The sequence below is a fragment of the Leopardus geoffroyi genome, chromosome A3 (genome assembly GCF_018350155.1).
Source record: "Leopardus geoffroyi isolate Oge1 chromosome A3, O.geoffroyi_Oge1_pat1.0, whole genome shotgun sequence".
Taxonomy (NCBI): Eukaryota; Metazoa; Chordata; class Mammalia; order Carnivora; family Felidae; genus Leopardus; species Leopardus geoffroyi.
In genome coordinates, this window is record NC_059336.1 from 139,511,362 (window position 1) to 139,539,360 (window position 27,999).

The window sequence follows — 27,999 nt, forward strand, 5'->3', positions numbered from 1 at the left end:
GGTGCCCCTGCATTGCTGCCTCAGCCCCCCGGGCCACTGGCACCCACTGTGCCATCTCCTGCTTAGACGAGCTGCCTTCGCAGAAGAAAGAGGAAGGAAGGTCACACTGCAGACACGCCAACAGGTGTGTGACAAGTCCTCGAGGAGAGAGAGCTGGCCCGCTCTCGTGCCGGGTCCGAGTGTGTGCAGTCACCCTCTGGTCCATGCAAGGGGACTTCAAACGGCCACCTGCCCGTGCAGCGGCTCTGTGACTCGCGGTGGGGGCCGTGGGGGGGGGCCTGGTGGCCCTCCGCACCCCAGGGCCCGCGTGCTCTCTGCCAGCGTCGCTGTGCGACCCGGGGACGAGATGAAAGTGGCCTTCGGTCCAAAGTTGCAAGTTCTCGACCGTGAGGCCTTCTTTATTCTGCCACTTGTATCCGAATGAGGTGTTCTGGGCACCCTCGTGCCATTGCTCACGATGACCGACCGTGCCGGTGCGGGAGGGGGGTCCGTTGGTCACATCGCCGGGTGTGCCCCTCCCTCCGGGAGGAAAGCGCTGCGCGTGTCCTCCGCGGAGAGCAGCTCCAGGTACAGACCGCTGCGGCCAGCGCTGGACACGCCGGGAGAGCCGGCCGAGTCGCTTTGGAAAGGACACGCAAACGTGCGGGTGGGTCGGGAAAGAGCCGCTCGAGGACGGAGCGCGGGACCCCGTGAGGGAGAGGACCGTGGGCATCTCCCGCGCCCCCAGCTTCGCCCTGGGTGACCCCTCACCGCCCAGGACCCCAGGGGAGATCTGACAGCCTGCAGGTGGACAGACAGCCTGTGTGGCTCTGCCGCCCCTGGCAATGGCCACAGGCCCCGGACGAATAACCCACAAACGTTTTCCCACCCGCGTGCCAGAGATTCCGAACGAACAAAAGCAACACTTGCTCCCAAGTGGCTGAGCCGTGGGTGGCGCGGGTTGTTCACCAGGGCATCCTGGGAGCCAGGCTCCCTGCAGGTGACAGGAGGCCGTCCCGACGAGGAGGAGGCCCGGTGTGGGGCGTGCACGCGGCCGCCCTGCCCTGCTCACCTTGGGCTCAGCCCACGGCCTGTGCCATCGTCTGTCCCTTGACATTGCTGGTTCCTCCGTGTGGCTCTTTATTAGAATCACAGGACCGGGCTTTTTCTGAGGAAAGGGGTGTTTTGGTCCCTCATGCTCAGCCAGACGGCCACCCCCCCAAAGCACACGGGCCCCCACCAGGCTGTGCGGTTGCACACAAGACAGCGAGCCCCAGGAGGCCACCGAGGCCCCTCCCGGCCGGAAGGAGCGGCCAGTCTCTGGAGCCATGAGGTCTGTGGGGTCCCCGTGGCCCCCCTGAGCCCATGGGCAGTCATGACCGGGACACCCCTCCTCCAGGCTGGAGCAGGCCGGCGCGCCGGTCACGCCCTGACATCAGGGGACCCAAACCTAACCAGGTGTGCGCCTCTAAATGGATTGGGTGGTGGCCACCGCAGCCACGTGTGGCCTGCCAGAGAGACGCGTGCGTCTCCCCTGCCGCCCCCCCCCTCCACACCCGACTCTGTCCCCGCCAACTTCCCGGGGTCACAGGGGAAAGGCCAGATGGGCTTTTCTCCGCCGATCGGCCCCCTCCCCCGCCGCCGGCGCGGGTGTGCCCCGGGCCGGCGGGAGGGCCGCGGTGCGGGTGGCGGGGCGCGGGGCCCCGCTCTGCCGTCGCCCCGTTGGCGGGGACCCGAGTCACCCCTGTCCCCGTGTCTCCCCAGCGAAGCGGTACTGCAAGAACGCCAGCCCCAGCAGCAGCACCACCAGCAGCTACGCGCCCAGCAGCAGCAGCAACCTGAGCTGCGGGGGCGGAAGCAGCGCCAGCAGCACGTGCAGCAAGAGCAGCTTCGACTACGCGCACGACATGGAGGCGGCGCACATGGCCGCCACGGCCATCCTCAACCTGTCCACGCGCTGCCGAGAGATGCCGCAGAACCTGTCCACCAAGCCGCAGGACCTGTGCGCCGCGCGGGTACGCGACCCCGTGCCCCCCCCCCCCCCCGCCCCGCCGGGCCGTGCGCGCCCCCTGGAGCCCGCGCCCCCGGCGCTCCTACCCCAGCAGGTCCCGCCACAAAGCGCGCGACCCGGGGCCGCGCCCCCCGGAGCCCGCGCCCCCGGTGCTGCTTCCCCCACAAAGCGCGCGACCTAGCGGAGCCCCAGGCGTGGCTTTGCTGGGAGCGGCTTCGATCGCACGCGTCCCAGGACGACTGGCTCTCTGACGCGGGGGGGGGGGGGGCGGGGGCACGCGCAGGCCTGTTCGAGTAACGTGTGCGTGGACCCTGCCCTTAGGACCCAGGGGCGTTTCTGGAAACGGGACAGCCAGTGCCCTCTCGTGGGTTCAATGGCCACAGGGACAGTAGGAACCTGAAGCGGCCACGTGCCCGGAACCCTGAACACCAGGAGGGTCGGGTGGCCCCGCTGTCAAATCAAGCACAGGACTGTCCCTTCGCTCCCAGTGGGTCACTAGTATCAGGGAACAAAGAAAGTGGAAATCCAGTCTCCGCTGGGACTGCCACGCATCCCGGCTGGCTTTCATTAGTGCGGAGACGTCTGTCCGCAGGGTTTGTCACCTTGCTGGTGTGGGGGCAGGACGGTCCCTCAGGCTGCTGCAGAGCGGAGGGCGCCACCTGGCGGGGGCCACTCCGTCACCCCCTCTCCTGTACTAGCGCGGCCGGCCATGCGCCCTGACCACTCAGACCTGAGGGGACTCGTTATGAGTACTTGTGATGCGTATGAATGGAGACAGGCCAGTAATTTCATGTTTTGCAAATGCTTTCTTTACTCTTTTGTTTTAACGTTTATTTATTTTTGAGACAGAGAGAGACAGAGCATGAACGGGGGAGGGTCAGAGAGAGGGAGACACAGAATCTGAAACAGGCTCCAGGCTCTGAGCTGTCCGCACAGAGCCCGACGCGGGGCTTGAACTCACGGACCGCGAGATCATGACCTGAGCCGAAGTCGGACTCTTAACCGACTGAGCCACCCAGGCTCCCTGCTTTCTTTACTCTTAATATTTTTATTCCACGATTATGGAGAAGTGTCAGGGGCGTGTGATTTCTGTGGTGATCAGGGTTGCTTAAAATTCAAAGCTAGCATGGACGGGCTTCCCTGGCAAGGAGAAAAAAAAAAAAAAGACAGTAACCCCTTCGGATTTTGTTTCACTTTATTAAACCTAAGACTGAGAGAATTAACTCCAACATTATGAAGGCTAAATTAGTAGGATAGCTTGAAAGCTGGAGTGCTCACGGACAGGAAGAGCACAGACAGAATCCCGCTCGGTAATTTATCAAGGTAGCAGCCTGGATGGGCCGACGTCCCCGCAGCTTCGCTCCGCTGTGACGTCCAGAGGAGAGAGCTGCCAGACGCTGGGGTAGGCAGCAGCTTTCACACCAGCCTGAAACCCGAATTTTGCTCAAGAGAGTGTAACTTTCTGGGAACGGAAGCGGAGGGTGGTTGGCGGTATTTCTCGCTCTGCCCTTCATGTGTCCTTCCTTGCCTCCCTCCTCCGGAGAGGCAAGGTCTGAAGACTTCTTCGTCTGTTTTAAAGCATCATTTAAAAAAAAAAAAAAAAAAAAAAAAAAAACCCTCACCCTGTACTTCTTTATTTTTTTAAGACAGTTGTCTAAATTTCGGGCTTGCTGAAACGCAGAGTAGGTCAGACTGGAATCACCGGACTAGAGGTCATTTGAGCTGTGATTGCACACCTCCCTCCCTTAAGGTGGAAAAGGCTGTTCATCGCAGCATTTCTTGTTGCAGAGTAAATTCTGGTTCCTTCTCCCTCGCCCTCCATGCCTCTGACTGGTCTGTTCTCCTCCTCTCCCGGTCTTGAAGTATTTGCATCAGTGAAACTGAAGGCGAATTTTTAAGCGTAAACACACATCTATCTCTGATCTCTTAAACGGTATTTGAGCTGGAATAGAGTGGAGATTAGGCATGATTGTCTTCCGGCCAGGCTTATTTCTAAAAGCAGAGGGGAACTGCAGAAAAGAGAAGCTAAAGAGAAGTGGTGAGTGGTAGACAAATAAATAAGAGCTAGAGGGACAGGTCGCAGGTCACCAACAGGCGAATAGATGCACACACCTGCCATCCAATGTCGCGGCTAAGTGCGGGACAGCAGACGTGTCCCCAGGGCAAGGGAGCCCATGCGCGGGAGACCCCAGGAGGAATCCGCGTCTGGATTCTGCACTGGCCGAAGGCAGGGCTGTGGCTGGCGGTGGAGCCGCACGGTCACCATGTCTCTCTGTCCGGCAGAACCCCGACATGGAGGTGGACGAGAACGGGACTCTGGACCTCAGCATGAACAAGCCACGGCCGCGGGAGAGCTGCTGCCCGGTCCTGACGCCCCTGGAGCCCATGTCCCCCCAGCAGCAGGCGGTGATGGGCGGCCGGTGTTTCCAGCTGGGCGAGGACGACTGCTGGGAGCTGCCCGTGGACTACACCAAGATGAAGCCCCGCAGGGCGGACGGGGGCGACACCAGCGAGGCCCCTGTACGTCCCCCTCACCTGCCAGCCGGCTCGGGGCGCGGGGTCGGGCGTCGGCGGGCACCGGCAGGATGACCTCAGCTGCCTAGGGCTGACCACACACTTCGTGGGCCAGGGAGAGATTTGTCACTAACACCGATTCGGTGAAACAAACCACGGGTTCTTTTCGAACGTGAATTTTATTTTCCAACAAGTGCGTTTAGTTACAAACGATTTCTCTGAGAAAAGACGTCAACAGCCAGCCAGCCCGTCCCTTTTTCTGGGTGACGTGTTGCTACGGCGCATGATTTTCCCTGCAGATAGAGAATCCTAAAGAGAGTGTTAAGTATTTAAATGGTTAATTGTGTGCTGTTAATTAGCTAGCTCTTTGAAGCGAAGGCTCGTGCCTATTCCCAGAGAAACCTAAAATATTCAGAAGAGTATATTCCAGCCCTGAGAAGTCGCTTTAGTATAATCGCCTAAATCTTCCTTGGCTGCAGTATTGCCAAAACAGCTATGTCAGTAACATACTTCTGAACTACGGTGACTGGAAATTGTAGCTTTCTTGTGGAGACTTTCCTAAGCCAAATGGCACAAAATGCAGAAGCAGGTACCAGTAATTTATATGGAATGTATTTTCAGCATCCCCAGACCCCAAAAATTACCTCTCAGGCTTTTCTCAACCCGTGGACACTTTGCGAAAGGGAAACGGCCTGAAACGAAGCCCAGGTGCTCACCTCTCAGTGGTCGGGGCCCTGGAGCCGGGCGCTGAGACGCTGCTGCGTGGGCCCTCGGGGGCAGGTGCGTGCCCGTCGGGGCGGCTCGCGCGGCCCGGGTGCGAGCCGCCGATCCGACGGCTCTCCGCAAAACCAACACTGAGCGCTATTGCGTTTCTCGCCTCTTTTCCTAGAAGCACGAATCCTCTTTGGTTTCTTTCTGTTAGCAGAAGCAGGTACTAATGTGGGTCTTTCATGAGAGCAAAGTGGGGTGACGTGTGCTTTCGCCAAGTGGGGGAGACCTGTAGTCACAACGTTCACACTCAAGTTCCCCAAGTCGTGAAAATAGCCTTGAAGCTGAGAAAAGAAGCGAAGAAAAGGTTGTTCTTTATTGTCCCGGCTTTGTCTCCAGTGTTCAGTTCTGAAAATTATGACATCTTCTTTAGTCACTGGAAAATGAAAATCCTTTTTGAATACAAGAGGGAGACCACCATCAAAGCAATCGCTTCTTAGGGAAACAAGGTAGTGCAGAAAAAAAGGGAACATCAGCTATTTGTAAGAATTGGCAGAAAAGGCACTCGGTGATAAGGCCATTTCATCTCAAAGCCTATCGTCTTCATTCTTCAAAAATGATTAAATTTGATTAAATTGAAGCCACGCGTTGCCAAAGAATAGAGTCTGAGGGCAAAAGCTAAATTCCAAAGTATTCTTTACTCTCCTACAGTGTTAAATCATTACCGCCAAATAAGGCGTGATGGTTGAGTCTCCGAATTTATTTTAATTAAAATTAAGCCCTCCTAAACCGACAGAAGTGTTTTCATCAAACAGGCCGTCCCAGAAGGAAAAAGTCCTCGCGAGCATTCACAAGACACGTTTGCTGAGTACTGCCATCTATAGGCATTTCTTAGCGCAAGGGGACCCGCTTACCCAGGAGGAGACGCTTTCCGTTGAAAAAGAAAATGTTGCATAAGAGTAACTGAGAACCACAACATTAATCTCAGTTGGTCTTCCCTCGCCTTGGGACTTAACGCACACACGCAGAATGCTCACGATGGTCGGAATAACTCTCGTTCTAGAACACGTGTAGGGTCAGTGTTTAAGCTTAGCAGGTCAGTGTCGGACACGGGTGCCAGACAGCAACAGGTGCTTGCTGGGCATCGAGTGAGAAAGGCCAACGAAGAAACAGGGTCTCTGGTTTCCGAACCATGGGTCTGTCCCTCTTATTAGTACCCCAACAGAAATATCGAGTGAGGCCCTGCCCCCCGACAGGTGACCGTGAATTTAGAAGTTTAGAGCGGTAGGTGAGCGGCTACGGTCCGCTCTGAAAGCGATAGTCTTTGAACAGAGCCCCACTCCGCGCTGGCGGCAGGGGCCTCATCCGGACAAAGGCGTGGGATACCTTTAAAGGGACAGCGGTGGGAGGGGAGGAAAACGCAGAGGCGGCCGGCGCCCCGGCGGGACGCGTCTGCGGTCGGTCTGTCACACTGTCGCCCGTGCGGCCCTGAAGCTGTGTTTTGCCCGCAGCCAGAAGACTTGGACCCATTCCAGGAGGCTCTGGAGGAGAGAAGGTACCCGGGAGAGGTGACCATCCCCAGCCCCAAGCCCAAGTACCCCCAGTGCAAGGAGAGCAAAAAGGACTTAATAACGTAAGCATAACTCCAGGCGAGATGCCTGCTCTTCTCGACTGTCCCTTTCTTTGGCTTATTTTTAAAAACCGATCTGTACATGCCTTGCCGTTTGAGCATGCGACGTTCGCAGCATATAAATGTCTCAAACTGCCAGTTCAGTGGAGCGAGAAGCCGCGTGGCTTGCTTGTTCCCAGGACGCTCTGTGTGATGGAGACGCCTTCTACCATTTGGTCCGTGCCGTTTTTGCAGCTTCCCTCAGGGCGCTTAACCCCCTCACAGACATTGCAGCTAAACTGGAAACAATGAAACTTTCTTAAAGTTTTTTTTTTTTTTAAACCTACTTACTATTTTGGCTGTTTTTGTTTTTGTTTGGTGGCAGATGTCCAACACCAAGGTGTGATGGGAGTGGTCATGTGACTGGTAATTACGCCTCACATAGAAGGTGTGACTTCATTTTTTCTCATGGTGGATTCTGTCTTTTCAATTTATTGTTTTCAGCTTACCTCAACAATGCTGTCAAAGTAAAAACGTCGAATTACGTGTCAACCCTCTAAGTGCTCTATGTTGACCTATAAAATCATGCTTGATTTACGTGTTGTATAGTGTCTTTTACATTCGGATAAACCACCTCGATTTGGAAAATTCTTTACAAACATTTAAACCAAAGAGCGCAAACATTTCGTATTCTTTTTCAAAAATCGTTTATTAACAGACCCGTTTTCTTCAATGAAGACGTAAACATACGCCAAGTTAATTATACCAAAAAAAAAAAAAAAAAATTCAATATACAGCACTTGCCCCATCGCTTTTCTGCATTAAACTTTTTAGTTTCAACTTTATGTTGTGTTCGTCCGGGAGCGTCAGCTGGCGGGAGCCGCTACTCACCTGACTCTCTGGCCTGTCTTACAGTCTGTCCGGCTGCCCCCTCGCTGACAAAAGCATTCGAAGCATGCTGGCTACCAGCTCACAAGAACTCAAGTAAGATTTAACGAAAATCATTCTTTTAAAAATCTCTGCACCTGGTAGTAACGACATGGGTGTGTCACATGTAAAGGAAAGTGTCTTTAAGAAAATCACCTGCGCCCGCAGTGCCTGGACAGCACACACGACCGGGTCCTCGGGATTTCGGTCACCTTTCCGCACAGTCTCTCTGCCTCTTGCTTCTCATTTGTCTCCAGCTCTGTCATGCCATAGCCTTTCTGTCCTGAATTTTCTCAGGCATAAGTAGTTTCTCTCCTGATACGCATGCACACGGAAAGGAAGTTTGACAGAGGTACTCAAGCTTTTAGGAAATGATTACAACCTAAAAAATGAACAACTGGTTTTTTAGCAGTCACTAGTTAATCCGATCATTTAAAATAGGGGCATTTAAATAGCACTGATGACAAGAACTCACCACGACAGTAGCCAATTCCCTAGGCATGCTGTGGTCACAGTTCCAAAGACTCTAGGACAGCGTCACCTCACCGATGGGTCCAGCCAGGAGCTCGCCAGCACTCAGGCACACACCCCTCCAGCCGCTCGCTCTCCCGCTCCCCTGTGCCTGTAACTCTTTCTGTATCTTAAGCATAAATCTGATCACTTACATTTATTTCCCCAGACTAAGGTTTCTCTTCTTTAAAAATGCAGAACCACATTCAGTTCGGACACAAGTTTTGGAAGGAGTCAGGACAAGTCAGAGAGAGTGCGTGAAAGTCTCCGGCGCTCTGAGCGGAGGAGACACGATTCCTTCTCCAGGGGTTCCGCCCCACACCTGTCCCACTGTGCTACACCAGGGCCGTCTCAGAGTGCAGGGCTCTGTTTCACATCATGTCATTTTTTGCAGGATCCCTGTCCAAGGCCCTAGCGCCATAGACCACCTGCTCATGTTCAGTGACCTCCTGAACTAGCCCTTCCGTCACGAGACTCTTGGCGTTTTCTTCATGGCGTGTAAACACCCGGAGGGCATCCTCTTACTTAACGGCTTTAAAGTCTAGTGTCATCCACGCAGTGCCTAACGGACAAATAGCTTTTAGAACCTCAGAACGGACAGGTGCAAGAACACCTCAACCCACTTTGTTAAGACATCCTTTCTCACAGCTTAAAGCCCTATTTCCCTCATGATCAAAACGTGACTAACTGCACACAGAACGTGGCCAGCACATCAGACCATGGCACCTTTCCTTTGAATTTCTTGATGAGGAATGCTTTGCAAAAGTCTGGCATACGTATATGCAGTTCCAGCAGCCAGCCGTAAACAAGAAATAGCCTCTGCACGGCTTGTATCTAGGACTGCTTCTAAGTGGTTAGCGTCTCCACACCCCCAGAGGCCAGAGTAGCTTTCTGAGGGACCTAGGTGTTGTGGGTGTTCATCCCTTGACTTTGGGCTCGGTTTACACTGCCCCGAAGCTCCGAGCGTAGCCGCCGCTTCTCTGGCTTCCGTCCGCACTGCCTTCTTCTCTTTCGTCTCGGAAGGTGGGTGAGGGTCCTCGCCATCCGCGTCTTCAGAGGCAGGCGGTCCGCCCTCCTCGTCCTCCAGGGCAGTGTTGGAGCGGTCCGTTCCCTCCATGCTGCCTGTTCCTGGATGAGAACTGATCTTCAGGGAGTGATGGCCTTTTCCTAATTGTGGTTCATCTGAAAGCCACGCTCGTTTGTCAGCGTGTCTTTGCAACAACTAAATGCCATTTTGAGCGATCCTTTCTGGGAAATCTAAACTAGACCAGTTTTCTAAAATGGCCCATTTTTATCGGTGGATCTTCAAAACTACGGGCTCCAATTAAATGCCTGCTATAAAAACTCCAATATGTCAGCGACTGAGTTTTACTTGATGATAAGTCTTTCCCACCTGAGGAAACTATAGAATACAATATCTGTTGTCCTGTAACGTCTTATTCGATGATACCCCTCCACTCGTTACCTTTAGTCTGAGTCACGAGGGCCTTGGGGATGGCTTTTCCCTGCATAGGAGCGTAGGTTGATTCCTTAAAGATCTACAGCAGCTTTCTCTAGAACAATTCACGCACCTGCCCCCCTCAACAGATCACATACATCTTCAAATCTTCAAAAGGTTTGGTCAGTCTGTGCTGCGGCAGCCACTTACGTGACAGAGTGAGATCACACCGTTCGTTGTAGGCGCACAATCCTACTTCTTCATAAAGACCTTAGACGGGAGGTCCCAGTACCCTCCCAAAGATTCTGTAGTGTGGAACCTTCTGGAAATGTTCCTCTTGTCACACTTGACACTGAATTTTGGTTGTTGGCCATTAACAGGACGTTTCTGATCATGGAAAGATGAGTTGTGCCAGATAAACTCTTGGTCTTGGATCTTCAAGCGTCTTAAACTTCCTGAGACAACACTTTGCTCCGCTCTTACCCAGGGCAACACATTGGGGATATTCTTTAAAAGAAGTGGGTAATTTTATGTCTAATTATGTGCAATATGTAAACTGAAAATGTATTAAAATGTAACCTGTACGTGAATACCATTCGCACTCTTCAAGGGCTGCTCGCCCTGGTCCCCGGCCAGTGCAGTGTAGACAGCACAGTGTAGGGGCTCAGGAGGGAAGCAGGGGTGAGCCCAGGAAAGCCCGCGTGCCACGTGCACACACTTTTGGGCCGATGTGCCGTGTGTCACATACACATCCTGCGAACCTGCCTCACCGGCCGTGACACTCACTGGGACCCCAGGCTGAAAGTAGGGGGGAGGATAGATAGAATTGTTCAAATCAAAGAGACTTTTTGGTGAGGACTCTGCCTAACGCGAGTTCTCATTCTGAAGGGAAGTCCCCTCTCTAAAGATTTCATGGCCAAGAGGACCCGAAGGGACCAACGGGGAAGAGCTTGGAAGCCGCCTCCCATCGCTGTCCGCCTCTTTCCTGCGAAGCCGCGTCCTCCCGCCGGGAGCCGTCCGCTTCCAGATGCGCGATCACTGTAGACACGGGCGGCATGTAGGTGCCGTAGCCGTCTGAGCCTCCAATTCGAGCCAAATCAAAACCGATTTCAATCAGAGGCAATTAGCTCTAAAAACGGGCCCCCAAATTGGCTTCCATTTATACTTTGGTTGGCCAAATTTAGATGCCTCTTCATTATTTGGATCTTTCTCTTAGCAGCCCCCATCCCTGCCGCTCGTGAGCATGGTGGGAGAGGGGGTTGTGGGGGCCGCTCACCCGTCCTTCCTGATGCTGGAGCTTCTGGTTCAGCACCATGCGGTGGGGGCCCTGCGTTTTCCTGCATTTCCTGGCGTCTCTGGGCATCTGTCCTAGGTACTCAGGAATTGTAACCCCTACATATGCCACAATTTATTTAAATCAAAGAATTAAAAGTTTGAATTTTGGCCACGTTATTATTTTGCTTTGCAAGCTGCTTGTTTCTAAAATGCTCTAGGGCTGGTTTTTTTAGGCAGCAGGAGGATTATTTACTGGGGTCTGATGCAGGCGGCTCGTCCTGAGGCTTCTGTTGTCCGGCATGCACTTTCCCTGGGCACCGGTTCCCGTGCGTAATCCTCAGTTCTGTAATGGTTTGTCTTCACGGTTTACAAAAGGGAATGCACAGGGCTTGGTGAATCACAGCTGCCCTCCACGCGGGCCTGGCTTCTCCCACGGAGGGGCGGCCACTGCTGTGTGAGTCCAGCTTCTTGGTGGCGGCAGGGTCGGGCAGGGCTGTAGCCCTACCAGGCCCCTGGTGCGAGAGCAGATCTCTGCCCGCTGGGGTTGAGAGGAGCTCGGGAGCCCCCCCTCCCCACCGCACCTACAAGAGCGCAGCTGAGGGGTTGGCGTGTCCCCCGCCCAGGGTGCCTGATGGTTCACAGAGGGCCCCTGCACACACTGTCCCCGGAGAGAAGAGCTGGAGGGGTTCGGCCCATTTTCCGGGTGTGGACACTGAGGGATGGGTGTTTTGGTGCCTAGGCCTAGGCCCACGGGCTGTAGGGGGCAGTGACAGCGCTCAGACCGAGTGGGTTTTGCACGCGGCGCTGGCCCTCCTCAGATCAGGGGCAATGCAGTGGGAGTGGACGGCTCGGTCCCACCGGCAGCCCCACACGCACAGCAGCCACCCCCCCCCAGCCCCCCAGGGCTGCGCTGGAGACCAGCCAGGACTGCTGACCTGTGCACACGCAACACACACAGCTGGGGATGTGTCCCGGGCACACACACCCCTAGCTCGGGTTTTGTCCGGGGCACGTGCCCACCGCTCCCCCTGCAGAACGTACTTCAGGCCTCAGGGTGCGACAACTGTACAAGGTCTAGGACGTCCGCTCCCCAGCGGGTTCCGAAAATACCCTAAGACACACGCTTGGCTGCACGTAGATTTTCTTATGTTATCCTAAGTAGGACTGATTTAAAATAAGTTAAATTTAAGAATTATAGGTAAGCACATTGTAGCAAACCGAAAATGAGAATGTTTGAGGATGACTCCAGGCATACACAAGCACACACACACAGATGAATACACAGACAGGTGAGCACACACGGATGTACACACAGATGAACACAGATGAACACACAGACAGATGAACACACATGGGTGAACACACAGATGTACACACGATGTACACACACAGAAGAGCACACAGAGATGAGCATGCACACGGATGAGCACACGGGTGAACACACATGGATGTACAGACAGATGAACACACAGACAGGTGAACACACACATGATGAACACATAGATGTACACGCAGATATGCACACAGATGAACACACACGGATGAGCACACGTGGGGAAACACACATGGATGTACACACGGATGTACACAGATGAGCACATAGACAGGTGAACACACGGATGAACACACGGATGAACAGGGATGAGCGCACAGACAGGTGAACACCCACGGGCGAACACTCAGATGTACACATGGATGAACATAGGTGAACACACAGACGTATATGCAGATGTACACACGGATGAACACAGATGAGCACACAGACAGGTGGACACACATGGATGAACACACAGATGTACACATGGATGTACACACAGATGAGCACACACAGATGAGCACACGGTGAACACACATGGATGTACACACGATGTATGCACGGATGAACACACAGACGGGTGAACACACACATGATGAACACGCAGATGTACACACGGATATGCACACAGATGAACACACACTGATGAGCACACACACGGGTGAGCACACACGGGTGAACACACACAGATGAGCACACACACGGGTGAACACACACGGGTGAGCACACACAGGTGAACACACACATAACTGAGCATGCACGGGTGAGCACACACACGGATGAGCACACACACAGGTGAGCACACACATGAACACACAGATGTACATGTTGATATGCACACAGATGAACACACACGGGTGAGCACACACACGGGTGAGCACACATGGGTGAACACACACAGATGAGCACACACACGGGTGAGCACACACATAACTGAGCATGCATGGGTGAGCACGTACACGGATGAGCACACACACAGGTGAGCACACACATGATGAACACACAGATGTACACGTTGATATGCACACAGATGAACACACACAGGTGAGCACACACACGGGTGAGCACACATGGGTGAACACACACAGATGAGCACACACACAGGTGAGCACACACGGGTGAGCACACACATAACTGAGCGTGCATGGGTGAGCATGCACACGGATGAGCACACACACAGGTGAGCACACACATGATGAACACACAGATGTACACGTTGATATACACACGGGTGAGCACACACACGGATGAACACACACGGGTGAGCACACACACATAACAGGTAAAGCAAAGCTGTGTGCTCCTCAGCTCACGGCTCACGGAGACTCTCGCTTACGGGAAGGACAACCAGAGTAGCCTCCACTCTCCCGGGAGCACGGACGCTGCCACGGTCAGCACCGCGGGAGGGGGCTCGCTGCCCCGCGTCCTGGGCTCAGTCTCTGCGAGGGAGCCCCCTCCCCACTTCCTTCTCCTGGTGGTCAACGTTACGCCCAGACTGTGCAGTGGGCATCCCAGGTGTTTGGACGTGGGCGTACATCTCGTTAACCTCACCGGAGGTCATCCACACACACACCAACCAAAACAAAACCGGAAGCAAACTTCAGTGTCCCATTCCCTTTAGGAAGTGACCTGTGCTTTCCAGAAGCACACCCGGGGCTCTCCGGCAACATCTGGGATGCAGTTCGGGTGTTTGCGTGGGCCTCACTGTCGTTCGGACTTGGTGCCTCAGTGTCCTCCCCTGTGAAATGGGACCGTGCTGGGAGCAGGCACGTAGAGGACGCTCAGTAAACATTATTATCAATGCACAAAAATCACATAGATCTTTTTAAAATTTGGATTTTGTGAAAATATTCACCAGAATTGAAAGGAGGAGAATGTACAAGTTAATTGATCATTTACTGAATGACTTTGTATCAGGAGAACCTTAAGTCACCCCATAGTCAGTGAGCCTCTAGGTGTGGAGGACATCACGTGTCCTCCAATTCAAACAGGAAAGCCCCTGCTGGTGACACTGGGCAGGAAGTCCGGGGAGCCCCTCTGGAGCCTGTAGGTACGCATGCGTCACTTAACGCACATGCCCAGGCCATCCCCGCGCTCGCCTCTGGCTCACAGCCCGCAGCCCTTCGGAGGGGGGCAGTCTGGACCCTCCAGAGACTTCTGGATGGGAACACACACCACAGCGTGCCCACGAGCCAGGAGCCACGCTGCTTCATTCACTTATTTATTTAAACACCTGTAATCAGTAGTCGGAGAACAGACGTGGTGTCTGCCCTCAAGGAACTCACAGTCAGACGTTTTAGACAGACCTCGCTTCCGGACTACTCACCTCTCTTTATAAATACGCAGCATCCTTGATGCACCAAAGGAAACATTATTTTCCTTACAATTTCAAATATTACAGTGTCACAGGTATTCTATATATACGTACACGTTTGCATAGAAGATATGTCATTAATGTATTCACACACACGTGTGTGTGTGAACCTATAGGCTTTGTCGGCCGTGGTTTCAGGCCAGGATTCAGAGCTAGGCACGCTTCCTGTCATAGAGCACGTCAACTTGTCGTTGGGTCTGCTTCATATGCTACGTCTAGTTGACTCTGGCCTCTCGCAATTCCCAGGGGTTTGGTCTCGTATTCCTGTCATGCCTGGCCCCGCTGGGGTGATTCTCAGCGTGGACCTCGCTTCAACATCACGGGAGCCCCACACTGGCGCTGAGTAGGGCGAGAGGCCAGCCTCCTTGGGAAAGACGTGTGGCCAGTAAGGACCAGGTTCATCGGCCTTTAATTATAAATTTGAGGTTTTATTTCAGTAAACACTTCACTAATTTACAGTTCCCTGGAGCAAAATGAACAAAATTGGAAATACAGTAGATGTTCCTTCTGGGAAATTATTGACAAGGATTTTGGAGGACACTTTTTCCTGACAATTTCAGGAGAGAGAACCATCCTCTTTGGTTTCTTTCTTGATTAGAAAGACGGACCCCGAAGGGCTGAAGTATCTGCAGGTGGACCCAGGAGCAGAACGGCTCACAACCCCACCTGCCCAGGTCTTTATCCCAGAACACGACCTGTGATCTCCCGGGAGTGACCGTTCAGGGGAAATCCCACCCGCCCCCTTACGGGGGGTGCAGTTCTGCGGCTGCATGTTTACAGAGAGAGCTACAACCCTGGCCCTGGTGACTGCCATTTGGTTCTCCGCATGGCCAAAGTCTCCAGGCTCCACAGGTGCTCAGTAGTGTCCTCTCCCCGCAGTTAGGAAATAGTGGTATGTGGTCGGCCTTCCAGTAGAGTCCGTGAAGATTGTGATAGCGTAAAGATGTGAGAACTCCCAGTCTCGCCTGATTTTCTTTTTAAGAAAAAAACTTTCGGTGCAAATAGTTTCTAATAACCAAAACGAAAATTCAATTCGGCTTTGTGAGATGAGTCTTTCAGGGCCGTCCAACAGAAGTCTTGGGGACTTGGAAATGTTCTAGATCTGCTCCGTCCAGTACGGCAGCCGCAGCCACACACACCTCCTGGGCGCCACACCGCGCCCTGGCCGCCAGGGAAATGCACTTTCCGGGGAGTCCATTTTGTCAAAGCTAATTTAAATGTCACAGCTATCAAGTGGATGTCCATATAGGACAGTGCCACTGAGAACCCCAGACTCGGTTTGTACTGTTCTTTAAAGATATTTTTTACCATATTCTAATAAACATTCAGGAATATTTTATTCCTACAACTGAAAAGCTTATGACTCTTTTTAGCATCTGGGTACTCAACATTTTTTAGTACTAGGCCATAGACAAATGGAGGGGAGGTCTTTTTATATTTACGTACTGGCCTCTTTTTTTTATTTAATGCCATTTGTAGACAGATTAGAATTAAATACGATATAAATTTCACAGTGTAACTTTTCAGACTCGAATACCTGCGCGTTGCCTGGACCTCACTGTTGTGGACCATGAGAGCAGCATTCATTAGAAGTTAGGAGAAAGTCTGTTATGTTATTTAAAAGTATATTCCACTTTATTACTTTCAAACTTGTACAGAAATTCAAATTTCATTAAGCAGATGTTATCAAAGAGAGATCCTTAGGCCACCTTCTTCAGTGACTAAATAAACCTGGCTTATAATTAGCAGATACATTATTAACACTTGGGGCTTTAAGGTTGTTAGAAGACTGTTTGCCATTAGTATCTTAAATATTTCTCTTTCAAGCCTGCTTAGACCATTCATTAGCCCGCTGTTAGAGAGCTTGCTACACAGAGGGGAGCGTCAGTCCTTCCCTTGTTCCAATTACGTTAGCGCCTGCTTCCTGAACGCGTCATTACAATGCCCTTTCCACAACCCGGGTTCACACAAGTGACTTGTTTCAGCCAAACTTCATTCTCAGGGCCCCCAGAGGGCCCTCCTTCTCTGCTCTCACGCTCGAGGACGTGGGACCACGAGACCCAGACGTGTGCCCTTTCTGCTCTGGCTCCCAGGGCAGGTGTGGGAGCGGCTACTTCTCACCTCCTTGGTCCGTGTTCCTTGTTTTCTGCTTCTGAGCTCAAGTCCTGGCGGCGCTTCCCGCCTACGTCCATTCTGTTCAGCTGACAATGTGCGTCACGTGTAAGATCACCCTCTCCCGGGACAGAGGTATCCTCTTACGTCAGACGGGGGCATGTGCTCTTAACAAGGCAAGGAAGGCTTTTATGGGGCGCCTGGGGGGTTCAGTCGGTGGAGGGTCCGACTTCAGCTCAGGTCATGATCTCGCGGTTCGTGGGTTCGAGCCCCGCGTCGGGCTCTGGGCTGACGGCTCAGAGCCTGGAGCCTGCTTCAAATTCTGTGTCTCCCTCTCTCTCTGCCCCTCCCCCGCTCATGCTCGCTCGCTCGCTCGCTCTCTCTCAAAAATAAATAAAAACATTAACAATTTAGAAAAAAAAGAAAAAAACAAGACAAGGAAGGTTTTAGACATAAGCCACCGGAAACTGAAAAAGGAGGGAAAGAAACTCTGTACCTTCATCTCTGTGCTGCATCTGGTAAGGCTTTCTTCAACCACAATCTCTCTGTGATCCTGAAACCTGCTTTTTTGCTCAACACGTTGGTCGGGTTATCTCATTTAACAGCCGCATCCTATCTCTGGGTGGGGAGGTGTTTCTGTGGCTTCCATTCAGCACACAAAGCAAGAGCAAACCCCCAGCGCCGGGAGTCCAGATGCCCGAAGCGTGCACCGCCCACGGGGCGCTCTTCCTCTGGGGACTAGGGCAGACCCCTCGCACGGTCAAGGTCAGCGGGGGTGGACTGAAGATGTGAAAGTGCTTTATAAAGTGCGACGGTATATTCTGCGCGTGTGTCGTTTATTTCATAGAAATGACAACTCAAGTATTCTCATCTAAGCTTTAGAAAAGGACAACAGGCAAAGTCTCACGTTGCTCACGGTGATTTGCTTACAAACGCCTGCTGCGTGAGACCACTGCTCCGGTCCCCGGCAGGTAGCCAGCGACCCCACTCCCTGTCCTTCCCTGCCTCCTGATAGCGGGGGAAACAGCAGGAGCACAATGCCTGCACACTCAGAAGAGGAGCAGCTGGAGGAATGTCCTGGAATGTGAAGCTTGGCTGCAGGGGTCAAGTCCCACAGGGGCTTATGAGGGCTCTGAGCTCCCTTCTGAGTAAGAGAGGCCCCCCGCCCCCCACCACCTGCACACTGGTGACAGGATCTGCGTGTTCCCACAGCCACGCCAGGTGCCACGTAGGGGACAGCGTGAAGTGTGGCAGGAGGCACAGGGAGGGCGGGCACAGGTCTCGGTGACAGTCCCGGCTAGAGGTGGTCAGGAGCAGAGCGGGGGTGAGAAGCAGCCAGTTCTGGGCGTTTTGTGGGCGGAACGGCAGGTTTGCAGGGGGGTAGGACGTCGGCGTGAGACGCACCCAGAGGCTGCCCTCTCCTGCGGCTGCGGCTGCAGGAGGGGCAGGAGACACGCGGGGGGGGGGGGCAGGCGGAGGTCGTGTGGGTGCCCGTGCTGGGGGCTGCACGTCCATGCAGGACTCCGGGCGAGGCCAGAGCAAGCGTGGGGCTCTGGAGGGGACGGTCGGGCGCTTCCACGGCGGGCTAGGTGACGCTCCAGGAGCGAGTGTGGACAAAGAGAGCAGGGCCGTCCTTCTCACCCACCCGAAACCCAGCCGGCCAGGCTCCTGGGCTGCTACCCGCTCCCTCATTGGCAGGAGGGGCCCGGATGAGCCGATCGCGTCCTGGAAGGGAAAACGGTTACAAAGCTGGGAAGTCCTGTCACAGAAAATCTCCCTCCAATCGTCCGGCTGACCCCAGAGGACAGCATCCCTCCGTCCCACCGGTAGGAAACGGCCCTGAGCACGCGGGAGCATAAGAGGTTTCCAGGTTACAGACAGTGGTGGGCGCCTGCAGACCTCACCGAGAGTGTGTGCTTAGCAGGGTGAGATTTCAAAACTCAAAACCGTACCGCTGACTAGTGAAGACAGTATGACTTTGTGGGGATCATCGAGACAGGATTCCAGTGACAAGTTTTCCGTAGCGCGTGATCAAAGAGGCAGGACACGGCTGTGAGGGCAGGCGTCCTCTGGCCGGAGGGAATCCTTGGGCCGGTGGCGCTGAGGCGCAGGGGACGCGTTGGTCGAGAAAGAGTTAAAATGAACGTCTGTGAAGATCGTTCCTGGGCAGCGGGCTTCCACTCGCGCTTCAGGGGACCCGCCCCCAGGCTTCCCCGAGACCCCGCCAGCACAGCCTTCCAGGTGGGGGCAGAAAAGCAGTGAGGCCGGCTGTCCCTGGGGAGCTGGGCCTTTTTGGGAGAAACGCCTTGATGGGAAGGAAACACCACAGATTCGCATAGATTTGCAGACCGTTGCACCTTGAGGCTTAAGAGATCTTTCGCTGCATATTTCTTCTTGAAATAAGCATTTACAAACGTATGCACAGTTCATGGCACAAAGAATACGTGACCCTTGTGGCACAGGCACATTCCCTTGCAATGACCTTCCCTGACCTTGTGCCCACGGAAGCCCAGACACGGAACGAGGTCAGCCCTTCCCAGAGTCCCTGAACGCACGGACAGACCGCTCCACACCCGGGACCCAGCGACGCACCGGCCTCTTACTACGGCGATGATGCCCTACCTCACGCTGTGGGTATTTGGTCACCTGTGTCGTGCATGGGAAGGGAGGCTCCTGGAGGGTGTGACCTGAGCCCCCAACGTGTGGCCGCTCCCCTGCAGCATCCACGGGCGTTTTGCACATCGCTGGGCAGCCAAGCCGTCAAGTAAATGAGTTCGTGAATGAGTCAGAATCATTTGCTTGTACAACAGACCGTGTAAGGAGCCTGGGAATCGAAGGGAGGCTGCTGAGTGGGGTCAGTGCTGGTCGGTGGGGTCAGCAGGCGGCTCGCTCTGAGCTCCAACCTCCCCCTTGTGAAGGGAGGCCCTCTTGCGAGCTGACCGGGGAAGAGTGAGCCTGGAAACTCTGCACCCCGGGTGGAAAGGCAGGAATGGCGTGTGAGCTTCACGAGGCCGTCCCCTCGCGCGCGGGGAGCGCGGACAAGGCCACCGTCGCGGTGAGTGGCGTCCGTCGTCGGCTGCTCCAGGCTCGTGCAGTCTGTCCAGCCTCGCGGAGGTGCACGCAGGTGATACGGCTGCAGCCTCGTCCCCCGACGCAGGACCGACTGGAGACAGAGCAGAGAACGGAGAGGAGGCATCCCTTCTTGGCCCCACTTGCCAGCTGAGGGTCCCAGGACTCACTGCAGCAAGTACATGGAACGTCTCCGTGTGTACCCGCTTACGCACGTTTAGATCTCGTCTTCAAACAAAACCGATTTTACCTGTTGTCAAGCCCTGGGCTGTTCGTGGAGGGAAACAGGCACAGGCCCGGTTATCTGGGGGTGTGGGCCTCTCCACTGGGGCCTCTGAGGGCGCGTGTGTGGCTCCTGGCGGGTGGCCCAGCCCCCTCCCTGCTTCCTTCTTCCCGACCTGACAGCCTGTCGCTCCTCCTGGTCCCGAGAGCACATCCCGTGGCCCCAGCCCCTGGGCCGCCACGGGCCACCCTCTCCCACGCCCGAGACGCTGACTTAGATTGAGGGTAGGAGACAGTTTCCCAGTTTCCAGTAGGGTGTTTTTAGGCCACATAGCATTGAGTACACACTCCTCTCCAAAGTGTATTCGTTCCCGAGGAAGTATGTATATTGATGTGTACGTGTTGGATTTTCTGTGTTTGCTTGTTCTCAGTTAAACGTGTGATGTGTCAGCTCAGTTTTCCTGGCCCAGCGAGGCCCCACGTGTGCACTTAGGGCCCCTCGAGACCCGCCGAACGGGCGTGTGGACGTGGGCAGCCCTGTCCACGCCCGGCGCCCACTCCCACGCCACACCGAGCGATGAGGGCACTCTCCTGAGCCGTTCCTATCGGTCGCCGTGATTAATTCTGGCTCTTCAAAGGGGCGCTCAGCTTTTCTCAGTCACACCTCCCTCACTGTCAGAATAATCCCACGGCGACGGGAAGCCTGGCTTCTCCCCGAGGTATTTCTGCACTTCTCCTTTTCATGTCCTGACAGCAATTTCTGCCATTGAAAACGCCCGTCTCTGGCTTCTAAGCCCCAGGGATATCAACTGGAGGGAGTTTCTAGGCCAAGTAGAAATAATTAAATTGGGGTTAATGTTTCACTCCAGGTGGTTTAGATCTATTTGTTTTCCTTAGAAAATTATTTTTTAAATCGGGGTATTTTAGTGCATTCACAGAGACTCCTCAAAGGCCCAAAGACGTTGAAATGTCCCCGGGTCTCGAAGAACAGGCCGCAGGAGACGGTGAGCATCGGGGGCTGCGTGTCCTGGACGTCCGGAGGGGGGGTGGTTGGTCCGGCCCAGCGCTGCGGGGGCGGGGGCGGTGGGCGGCCAGCAGGCTTAGCGGTGTGGACCTCCGCCCGGGCCTCCTGGCTCCCGACGCACTCCACCCCCACACTGGGCCGCCTTCCGCAGACGCTGCTCACCTCTCTGATCCCATCCACAAAGTGGGGCCGTTCCGGCACCCCCCTGGCGGTTCGTTACCGGGACTGAGGAGTTTGTGTTTGTCAAGTGCTCGGAAAAGCACCTGGTGCCCAGAGAAGTCGACATAATAATACCTGTTAATGAAACAGCAAGGTGTGAGGCAAGACGGGGGCAGGAGCCAGCCCGCGGCAGCCAGGTGGGTCGGCCACGGGCTCTGGCAGGAATGAGGCCGACTGAGCGGGGGAGGGGGCCCTGGAACAAAAAGACACAGGCAATCAACGCCCGAAGTCTGACCCGATTCCAGCGACGAGCGAGCGAAAGAAAACTTCTTACATTTCAAACTCCAACAACCGAGATCAAAATATTTCAAGGATGAAAGGATCCCATTTTCCTAATATGTCTTTGCTCGTTCTCGTCTCATCTGGTAGAGTTTTAAACACTTTTATCAGACTTGCAAATCAGGCTTAAAACCATCAACTGGAGGTGTCCGTCAGCCTATCAGACTCCCCAGCAGCCCTGGTCCCTCGGCGACCCCCCCCTCGGCTCCCGCCTCCCGCACGAAACCGTTTTCCCAACTGGCATATTTTGATCGTCCCATTCTCCGTCGTTTCTTTACTTTTCAAACTATCTCGGATTCTTGCTTCAGTTCTCTTGCCTTATTTGGATGACATGCATTTTAAGATGAGAACCGCTTAGAAGCAGGCGTTTGTTATTCAGTGCACAGCCTTACGGGTCAGAGCGGCGCAGACGACCTAGAGAAGCACGCTTCTCTTTCCTGCGTTCGTAGATCTAGGCCAGACCCCGAGCCCACTGCACCGCAGGTTAGATTTCCGCTTTCCTGGCCGCACGCTAGTTACCTCTGCGCCAGGCAGAGCCGGGAAAGACGGTCTCGGCATGAGCCCAAAGCCTCCCTCTGGCCGAGCCGCGTCCCGCCGGGCACCGCTAGGCAGGCTTCCCCCTGACCCTGACCCCGACCCTGACCCCAACCCTGACCCCGACCCTGACACAGACAGGTGCGCCCTCAGGCGGGCGGTCATGTGGCTGGGCCCGTGCGGCGCGGGAAGAGGGGCTCCACCTTGGGTCAGACGGGATCGTCTCAGACCCACTCCGTGTCCTTGCTGAGTGGCCCCCAGCAAATCAACCAAAGTTCTGAACTTCATGTTTCTTATTTGGAAAAATCAGGATCAGGTGCCCAGAGACTTTCCGGAATCACAGCTTCACTCTAAGTCGCCCAGGGCCTGGCCTCAACCCCTCCCGGCCGCCCTCACACAGACACCTGCGGATTTCCAACTCACTAAGGGTTAAAAGGTAAACACAGGGCAGGACTCAGTTCCGCCCCCGAAGTCAGCTGATTCTCAGTTCGTCCAAATCCTGGCTTTCTGCTGAGGTTCAGTGACACACTGTGGGGAATGAGCCAGGCCTGGAGGTGGCCGAGATGCTGGGAGAGCCCATCTGTGGTGGCCCCCACGGTGGCCCTCTCTGATGTCCACCCCCTCTCGTGGTCCGCCAGGGGAGACTTTGTGATGCCTTCAAAATACGCAACGTGTCCCTTCCAGTGGCCGAGGGCTGAAGCCAGGGAGAGACTGCTGGCCAGTGGAGAAGGGCTGACCGCCTGAAGCCTGCCATGGGTGGGGGTTTGTGCTCCCACGCGGGGACCACCCACTGACCGTCTGCGACCTCTGAACGTGAGTTCTGCACTTGGACCGCAGCTGCGGAGCTGTTTCCCACGCGGGCAAGCCTCGGTCCTGTCTTCTGACTAGAGGAGAAGTCAATACTGACCAACACATCCACTGTGCTGAGCCATAAGGGAAAACCCTCCTTCCAGATCCTGGCCAGAACCTTGGCGCTCACGGTGGATAGGACCCGCCGACCTTGTCTAGCGTTTGAGCTCGGCTGGTGCCCTGGTCCGGGAGAAAGGAGCACACTTCCATCTTCTTCTGGAATGTGTGCTTTGGTCCAGAGACAACTGAGGAGACGACCAGAGACCAGAGACCGAGGCACGGTTTCGGCAGGACGCAGCGCCTCCAGGCACGCCCGTGCCTGGAGCCCCTGGGAGGGCCATCTCAGACCTCCGGGTGCGGGTTGTCGTGACCTCTCCACACCCCCCGAGAGCAGGGAGCAGCCAGAGAGGGACCAGTCCCCGCCAGCAAGCACAAGAGCCCTGTCACTCTTCCTCCCACTGGCGGGAAGGGGCAAAGCGCCTGATGAGCCCCGGGAGTCGCGCACCTTCCCGGCAAAGTAGCGGGTCTGCGGTGAAGCAGGGAGCGCGGTCGGCGGACGCCCGCGGAACAGACTCGGATCACTACTGGGTAACCCCATGAGCGCCGCAGGGGCCGACCTACTCGTGCGGAACGAGAGCCCTCCATGTTTGCCTACTTGGCCTGAGAAAATGTGACGCGAGGGCTCATCACCCTTCGAGAAGCCCATTTGACATTCGACGATGACGTTTATTTTTAACGGACTTTCAATGTAAAGAGCTGATTAGGCCAATGGCTCCCTTCCTGACAAAAGAAATGAAAACCCTTGTGCAGGGATGGGCAAACCCAGGCTCCCCGCTTTCACAGACTGGTTCACGTTCAGGTTTGGCCTCTCAGGCACTGGGCTCGTGACGCCCAGCGAGATGCCCTTGCCACCAGGCTGCACCACCTTCCCTGGACCCTGCTTCTAGGATCACACGTTTTAGTCGGATCACGGGCTCACACACAAAACTAGCGAGGCTCCTGCTTCGTGTTTGGTAGCGTGTGCTCAGGGACTGTGGCGCACGCGGCCCTGATCTACGGTTTAGGACAGCGAAATGCACGTGACCCGAGTCTCCCTGGTGGCCCCGGGGGCATCCTGGCTGCAGGGGAGCCTCCTGAGGCCCCGAGGGCCATGGTTCACCGAGCACTGAGGCTGGCGTGTGTATCCACAGGGCTCTTCATCCGGGTGAGAGACCCTTAGTGCCCGCTGAAAGGCCTGCCCTGCCCCCCCACCGCCCTCCGTGCCCTGCTGCTCAGAATGTCCGGCGCATTATAGAACCTGCAGCAAGGCAGGGGGGCGGGGAGGGGGGTGGGGGAAACGGTGGGTTGCCATGGCAACTCACTCCTCACTAAGCCCCCCCCCCACCCCATGACAGGTCTGCCGGGGGTGGGGGTGAGGAATGTCCTCCCCACCCCTCACGGGCCTCTGAGGAGCCCCCTCGAGGGACATTGACACTGGCCCTGTCTTCTGAGCCAAAGGACGGCCCCCAGAGACCTTCCCGCACAACGGCTGCTGACACAGGAAGATTGGAAATCACCAAAGCCCCTTGACCCCTAAGAGATTTCCCAGTTATAAAAGTTGTCTTTGTTTTTCTTTCTCTTTTCCCTCTCTTCCTTTTCCAGAAAATCTTTCCTAGTCCTTTTTTTTTAGTTTTTTTTTTTTTAACGTTTATTTATTTTTGAGACAGAGAGAGACAGCATGTGAGCAGGGAAAGGGCAGAGAGAGAGGGAGACACAGAATCTGAAGCAGTGCCAGGCTCCGAGCTGTCAACACGGAGCCTGACGCGGGGTTCGAGCCCACGCCATGAACTGTGAGATCATGGCCTGAGCCCAAGTCGGACGCCTATCCGACCGAGCCCCCCAGGCGCCCCTCCTATTCCTTTTTTATAGCCTACGTAACAGAGATCATTTTTAAATGTGAATCTTTTCCTAAGAAACACCCTTTTGGTGTTAGGCAACTGAAGTTTCCATCAAAGTTCGCTGTGGAACAACCATGTTTTAAAATTCCTTCCTTCAAACTTGGACCCAAGGCTGCTTTCGCTCACACGGAGATGGACGGCGTTGGCGCTCCCGCTTCCACAAGCAGCAGACCCCGTAGCTCTGACTGGGCGCGGGTGTGTTTCTTGGCAGAAATAGCTGCACCCGAAATGAGCGCGGAACCTCCAGACTCCACCGCCCACGCCCTCGTGCAGCAGCGACACCATCCAGGACCACGACTGTCACCTGTCATCGCCCGACGTCCCCTGGGCAGATCCAGATGCGCCCGAGGACCGGATGCTCGTCTGGACGTGGTGGCTGGGAGTCGGGAAGGCCCGACTCGCTCACACCGGCTCCAGGGACGGAGGAAACCACACAGCGTCCACGGGGGCACCCACGTCACCATCGCCAAGGCAGGGTGCCCTCGCACATGGCGTGTGTGTGGCCGGCCAGGGTCACCGCAGGCCATCCCTTCCGACCAGAGCCCCCGGCCCGGACGAGAGCCCCCTCCCTGTTCGGACGGCACCCGGCCGGGGTGCGAGGGCTCCTTCCTCTGCTCCTGCTGGGACCCAGCACCGTAAGGCCCTCCCCTCCCGTACCCTCCGACGCGCCGCCACCTGCTGCCACGTGTGTCTGCACTGTCCTCTCGTCGTGGGCCCTCACTCTGCACGTCGTCCGACTTTCCCTCCCCGCTCTGAAGGAGCCCTCTTCTCTAGACATCACCAAGGACCTCCTTCTGTGCCCCTCCCCTCCCACCGCCCCTCTGGGGACCCAGTCACCCCCCAACCCGCCCCTCCCCTCCCACCGCCCCTCTGGGGACCCCAGTCACCCCACAAGCATTGGCTTTGCTCCCGCGAGCATGCTCCTGTCTCTGACGCACACAGCAGGCCACCGGTGGGTGGGAATCAAGCCTCTTTGCCACTTCCTGCTGTGAGCACAGTATGAGCATCTCCGGGCCTGTGTCGTCTGTGACACGGACGGACAGGGCAGGACCCAGAGCACAGGGTGTTCGTGAAGAGCAGGCACACGGTCAGAATGTCCACGGCGACCTTCCGGGCCCACAGTGTGGGCCCACAGCGTGATTGCCGAGGGCCCGAGCGCCTGGAGTATCACCGGTCGGTAGGAGAGGCTGTCCTCATCGACCCTCCCTGGAGAGCCACAGAGCACACACTGTGCCCCCGGGAATTGAGATGGGCGCAGGGCAGTCACCTGTTCCTCCACCAAGTGGGGGACGGACGGTCAGCAGCCCCCAGGACATGAGGATCTTTGTAGCTCGGCCAGTCATAGAGCTCCGAGTTCCCGGCTTCAGCTCTCACGCCCCCCAGGGAGCCAAGCGCTCGCGGGCAGGTTTGGGGGCCTGAGATAGGCAAGGCCCCTCCACCTCCAAGTCGACTTCCCGGCAGGGGTGGGGCTGCATGCACTTACCTTCTGGGCAGAGTTCCCTTCGACCCGCCCCAGCCCCCCACACCCAGACAGCACGGTCCCCGCTGGGCAACCCGCTGACACCCCCTTGGGGTCCTCAGGCCAGCCTCCCCTGAGAGCAGCTGGGGACAACACCCTGGGGATGGCGGGCCACGCCCAATACCTAGGACACAGTGACCCTAGCTGCCAATGCCCTGCTGAGAACGAGGAGGACATTTAAGACAGGCCACACTCAGGGCCACAACCAGAGCTCTGAGGCATCTGCACCTGCTCTGTGACCCTCAGGACCTAGTTTGCAAACGGGAAGACCAAACGGCACAAGAACCATACCAGACAGAGAGGACGAAACCACCAGACGCTGGGCCCCAGTGGGACGTGCCCTGGGCTGGCCGTGTCACCGCTCAGCCTCCGCCCTCCTTCCCCAGAGCCTTTGCTCAGAGTGACAAACCACCCGGGAGGCACCCCAGCTCCTGGGCACGGCAGGCAGGAGAAGAAGGTTCTGGGAGGTCAGAGGGGATGGCACACAGCCAGGCACAGCGCTCGGCTCACGTGAGGCTCGGGGAGGCTGGACACACAGGAGGAAAAGCCGGAGGCCAGAGGGCCTGCTCGAGGGAGGAGCCCCTCGTGGGCAGGAAGGCCGCGTGACACCGTGGGGGCCCTGAGGCAGAGCTTTCCAGGAGGGAGGCCCAGGCGTCCAGCCACCTGCAGAGACGTGGGGGCCGCAGAGAGGAAGGCACAGCCTGTCCCCCAGAGGGAGGACGCCTCGGGCTGTGCACAGAGCCCAGCCTCTGGGCTGGCCTCCGCCCCGGGAGGCCTCTGGGGTGGTCACAGCAGGCGCCAGTCCATCCCGCCCTAGGGACTGCCACGCTCCCAGGGGGCCCCACCTTGCTGTTGAGCACCGCGTGTTGGGGGCAGGACCCCCCAGGAGCGTGGCCCCGGGCTCTTAGGCACATTCGGGCAAGCGTCCCTCCTCCCTTCCCGCTGTGAGGATGGTGACTTCGGTTCCTGCCATCTTGTCTTCTCCAATAACGCCTCCGAATGCTGTATTGACTTGTGTCTCAGGTGACCTGGTCGCCTGCCGGTCCCTGCCGGAAGGCAGCTCCTGTGCCCGCGGAGTCAGGGCACGGCACAGGCTCGCGGCGGGCAGGTGTCCAGGGAGGCCGTCTGCCCAGCAGCGTCTTTCTCGTCCGTTCGGTTTATCACGGCTTTTCGTCTTGTTTCCTCGGCATCTTTCTCTGTTCCGTCTCTTCTAACCTGTCCGGCAGGTCCAGGTGGGACAGACCCCGAACCCCCCCAGGGGCCCGGGCGAGGGCTGAGCAGGCAGCCTCTGTGTCCCCTCTGCCGCGTCACCACCGCGTCCCTTCCGCAGACCGGCTGGCACACGGCACACCGTCCTCGCTTCTCCCAAGCTCCCGACCCTCAGCTGAGGCTTCCCCAACAAGGTGTGGGCGTCTGTGGAGGAACAGGTCCCTGGTTCTCTCTCCCAGGGGCTGAGGGGTCGGGGCGAGGGCAGCCCCGTCGCTCTCGGGTCCCTGCCACAGGACGTGTCTGGCCGGGCTGCCAAGCTCGGAGGCACCACGCGGGTGCCCGGGCCTCCCGGCCCCACACCCGCCC

General features: G+C 56.1%; 1 protein-coding gene across 22 annotated transcripts in view; it reads left to right on the forward strand.

Annotated features, from left to right (window-relative positions):
* MYT1L (myelin transcription factor 1 like) overlaps positions 1-27,999 on the forward strand; it is a 429,846-nt gene that overhangs the window by 356,902 nt on the left and 44,945 nt on the right. For 11 of the 22 annotated variants that reach the window (XM_045447883.1, XM_045447869.1, XM_045447876.1 and 8 more), the window contains 5 exons: positions 1,744-1,994; positions 4,274-4,510; positions 6,724-6,845; positions 7,207-7,269; positions 7,737-7,805. In XM_045447883.1, the coding sequence (XP_045303839.1) occupies positions 1,744-1,994; positions 4,274-4,510; positions 6,724-6,845; positions 7,207-7,269; positions 7,737-7,805 (742 nt within the window). Of the gene's footprint in view, positions 1-1,743; positions 1,995-4,273; positions 4,511-6,723; positions 6,846-7,206; positions 7,270-7,736; positions 7,806-10,076; positions 10,531-10,584; positions 11,146-27,999 lie in introns of those variants that run through there. The other 11 variants (XM_045447884.1, XM_045447885.1, XM_045447879.1 and 8 more) reach the window with 6 other exon arrangements.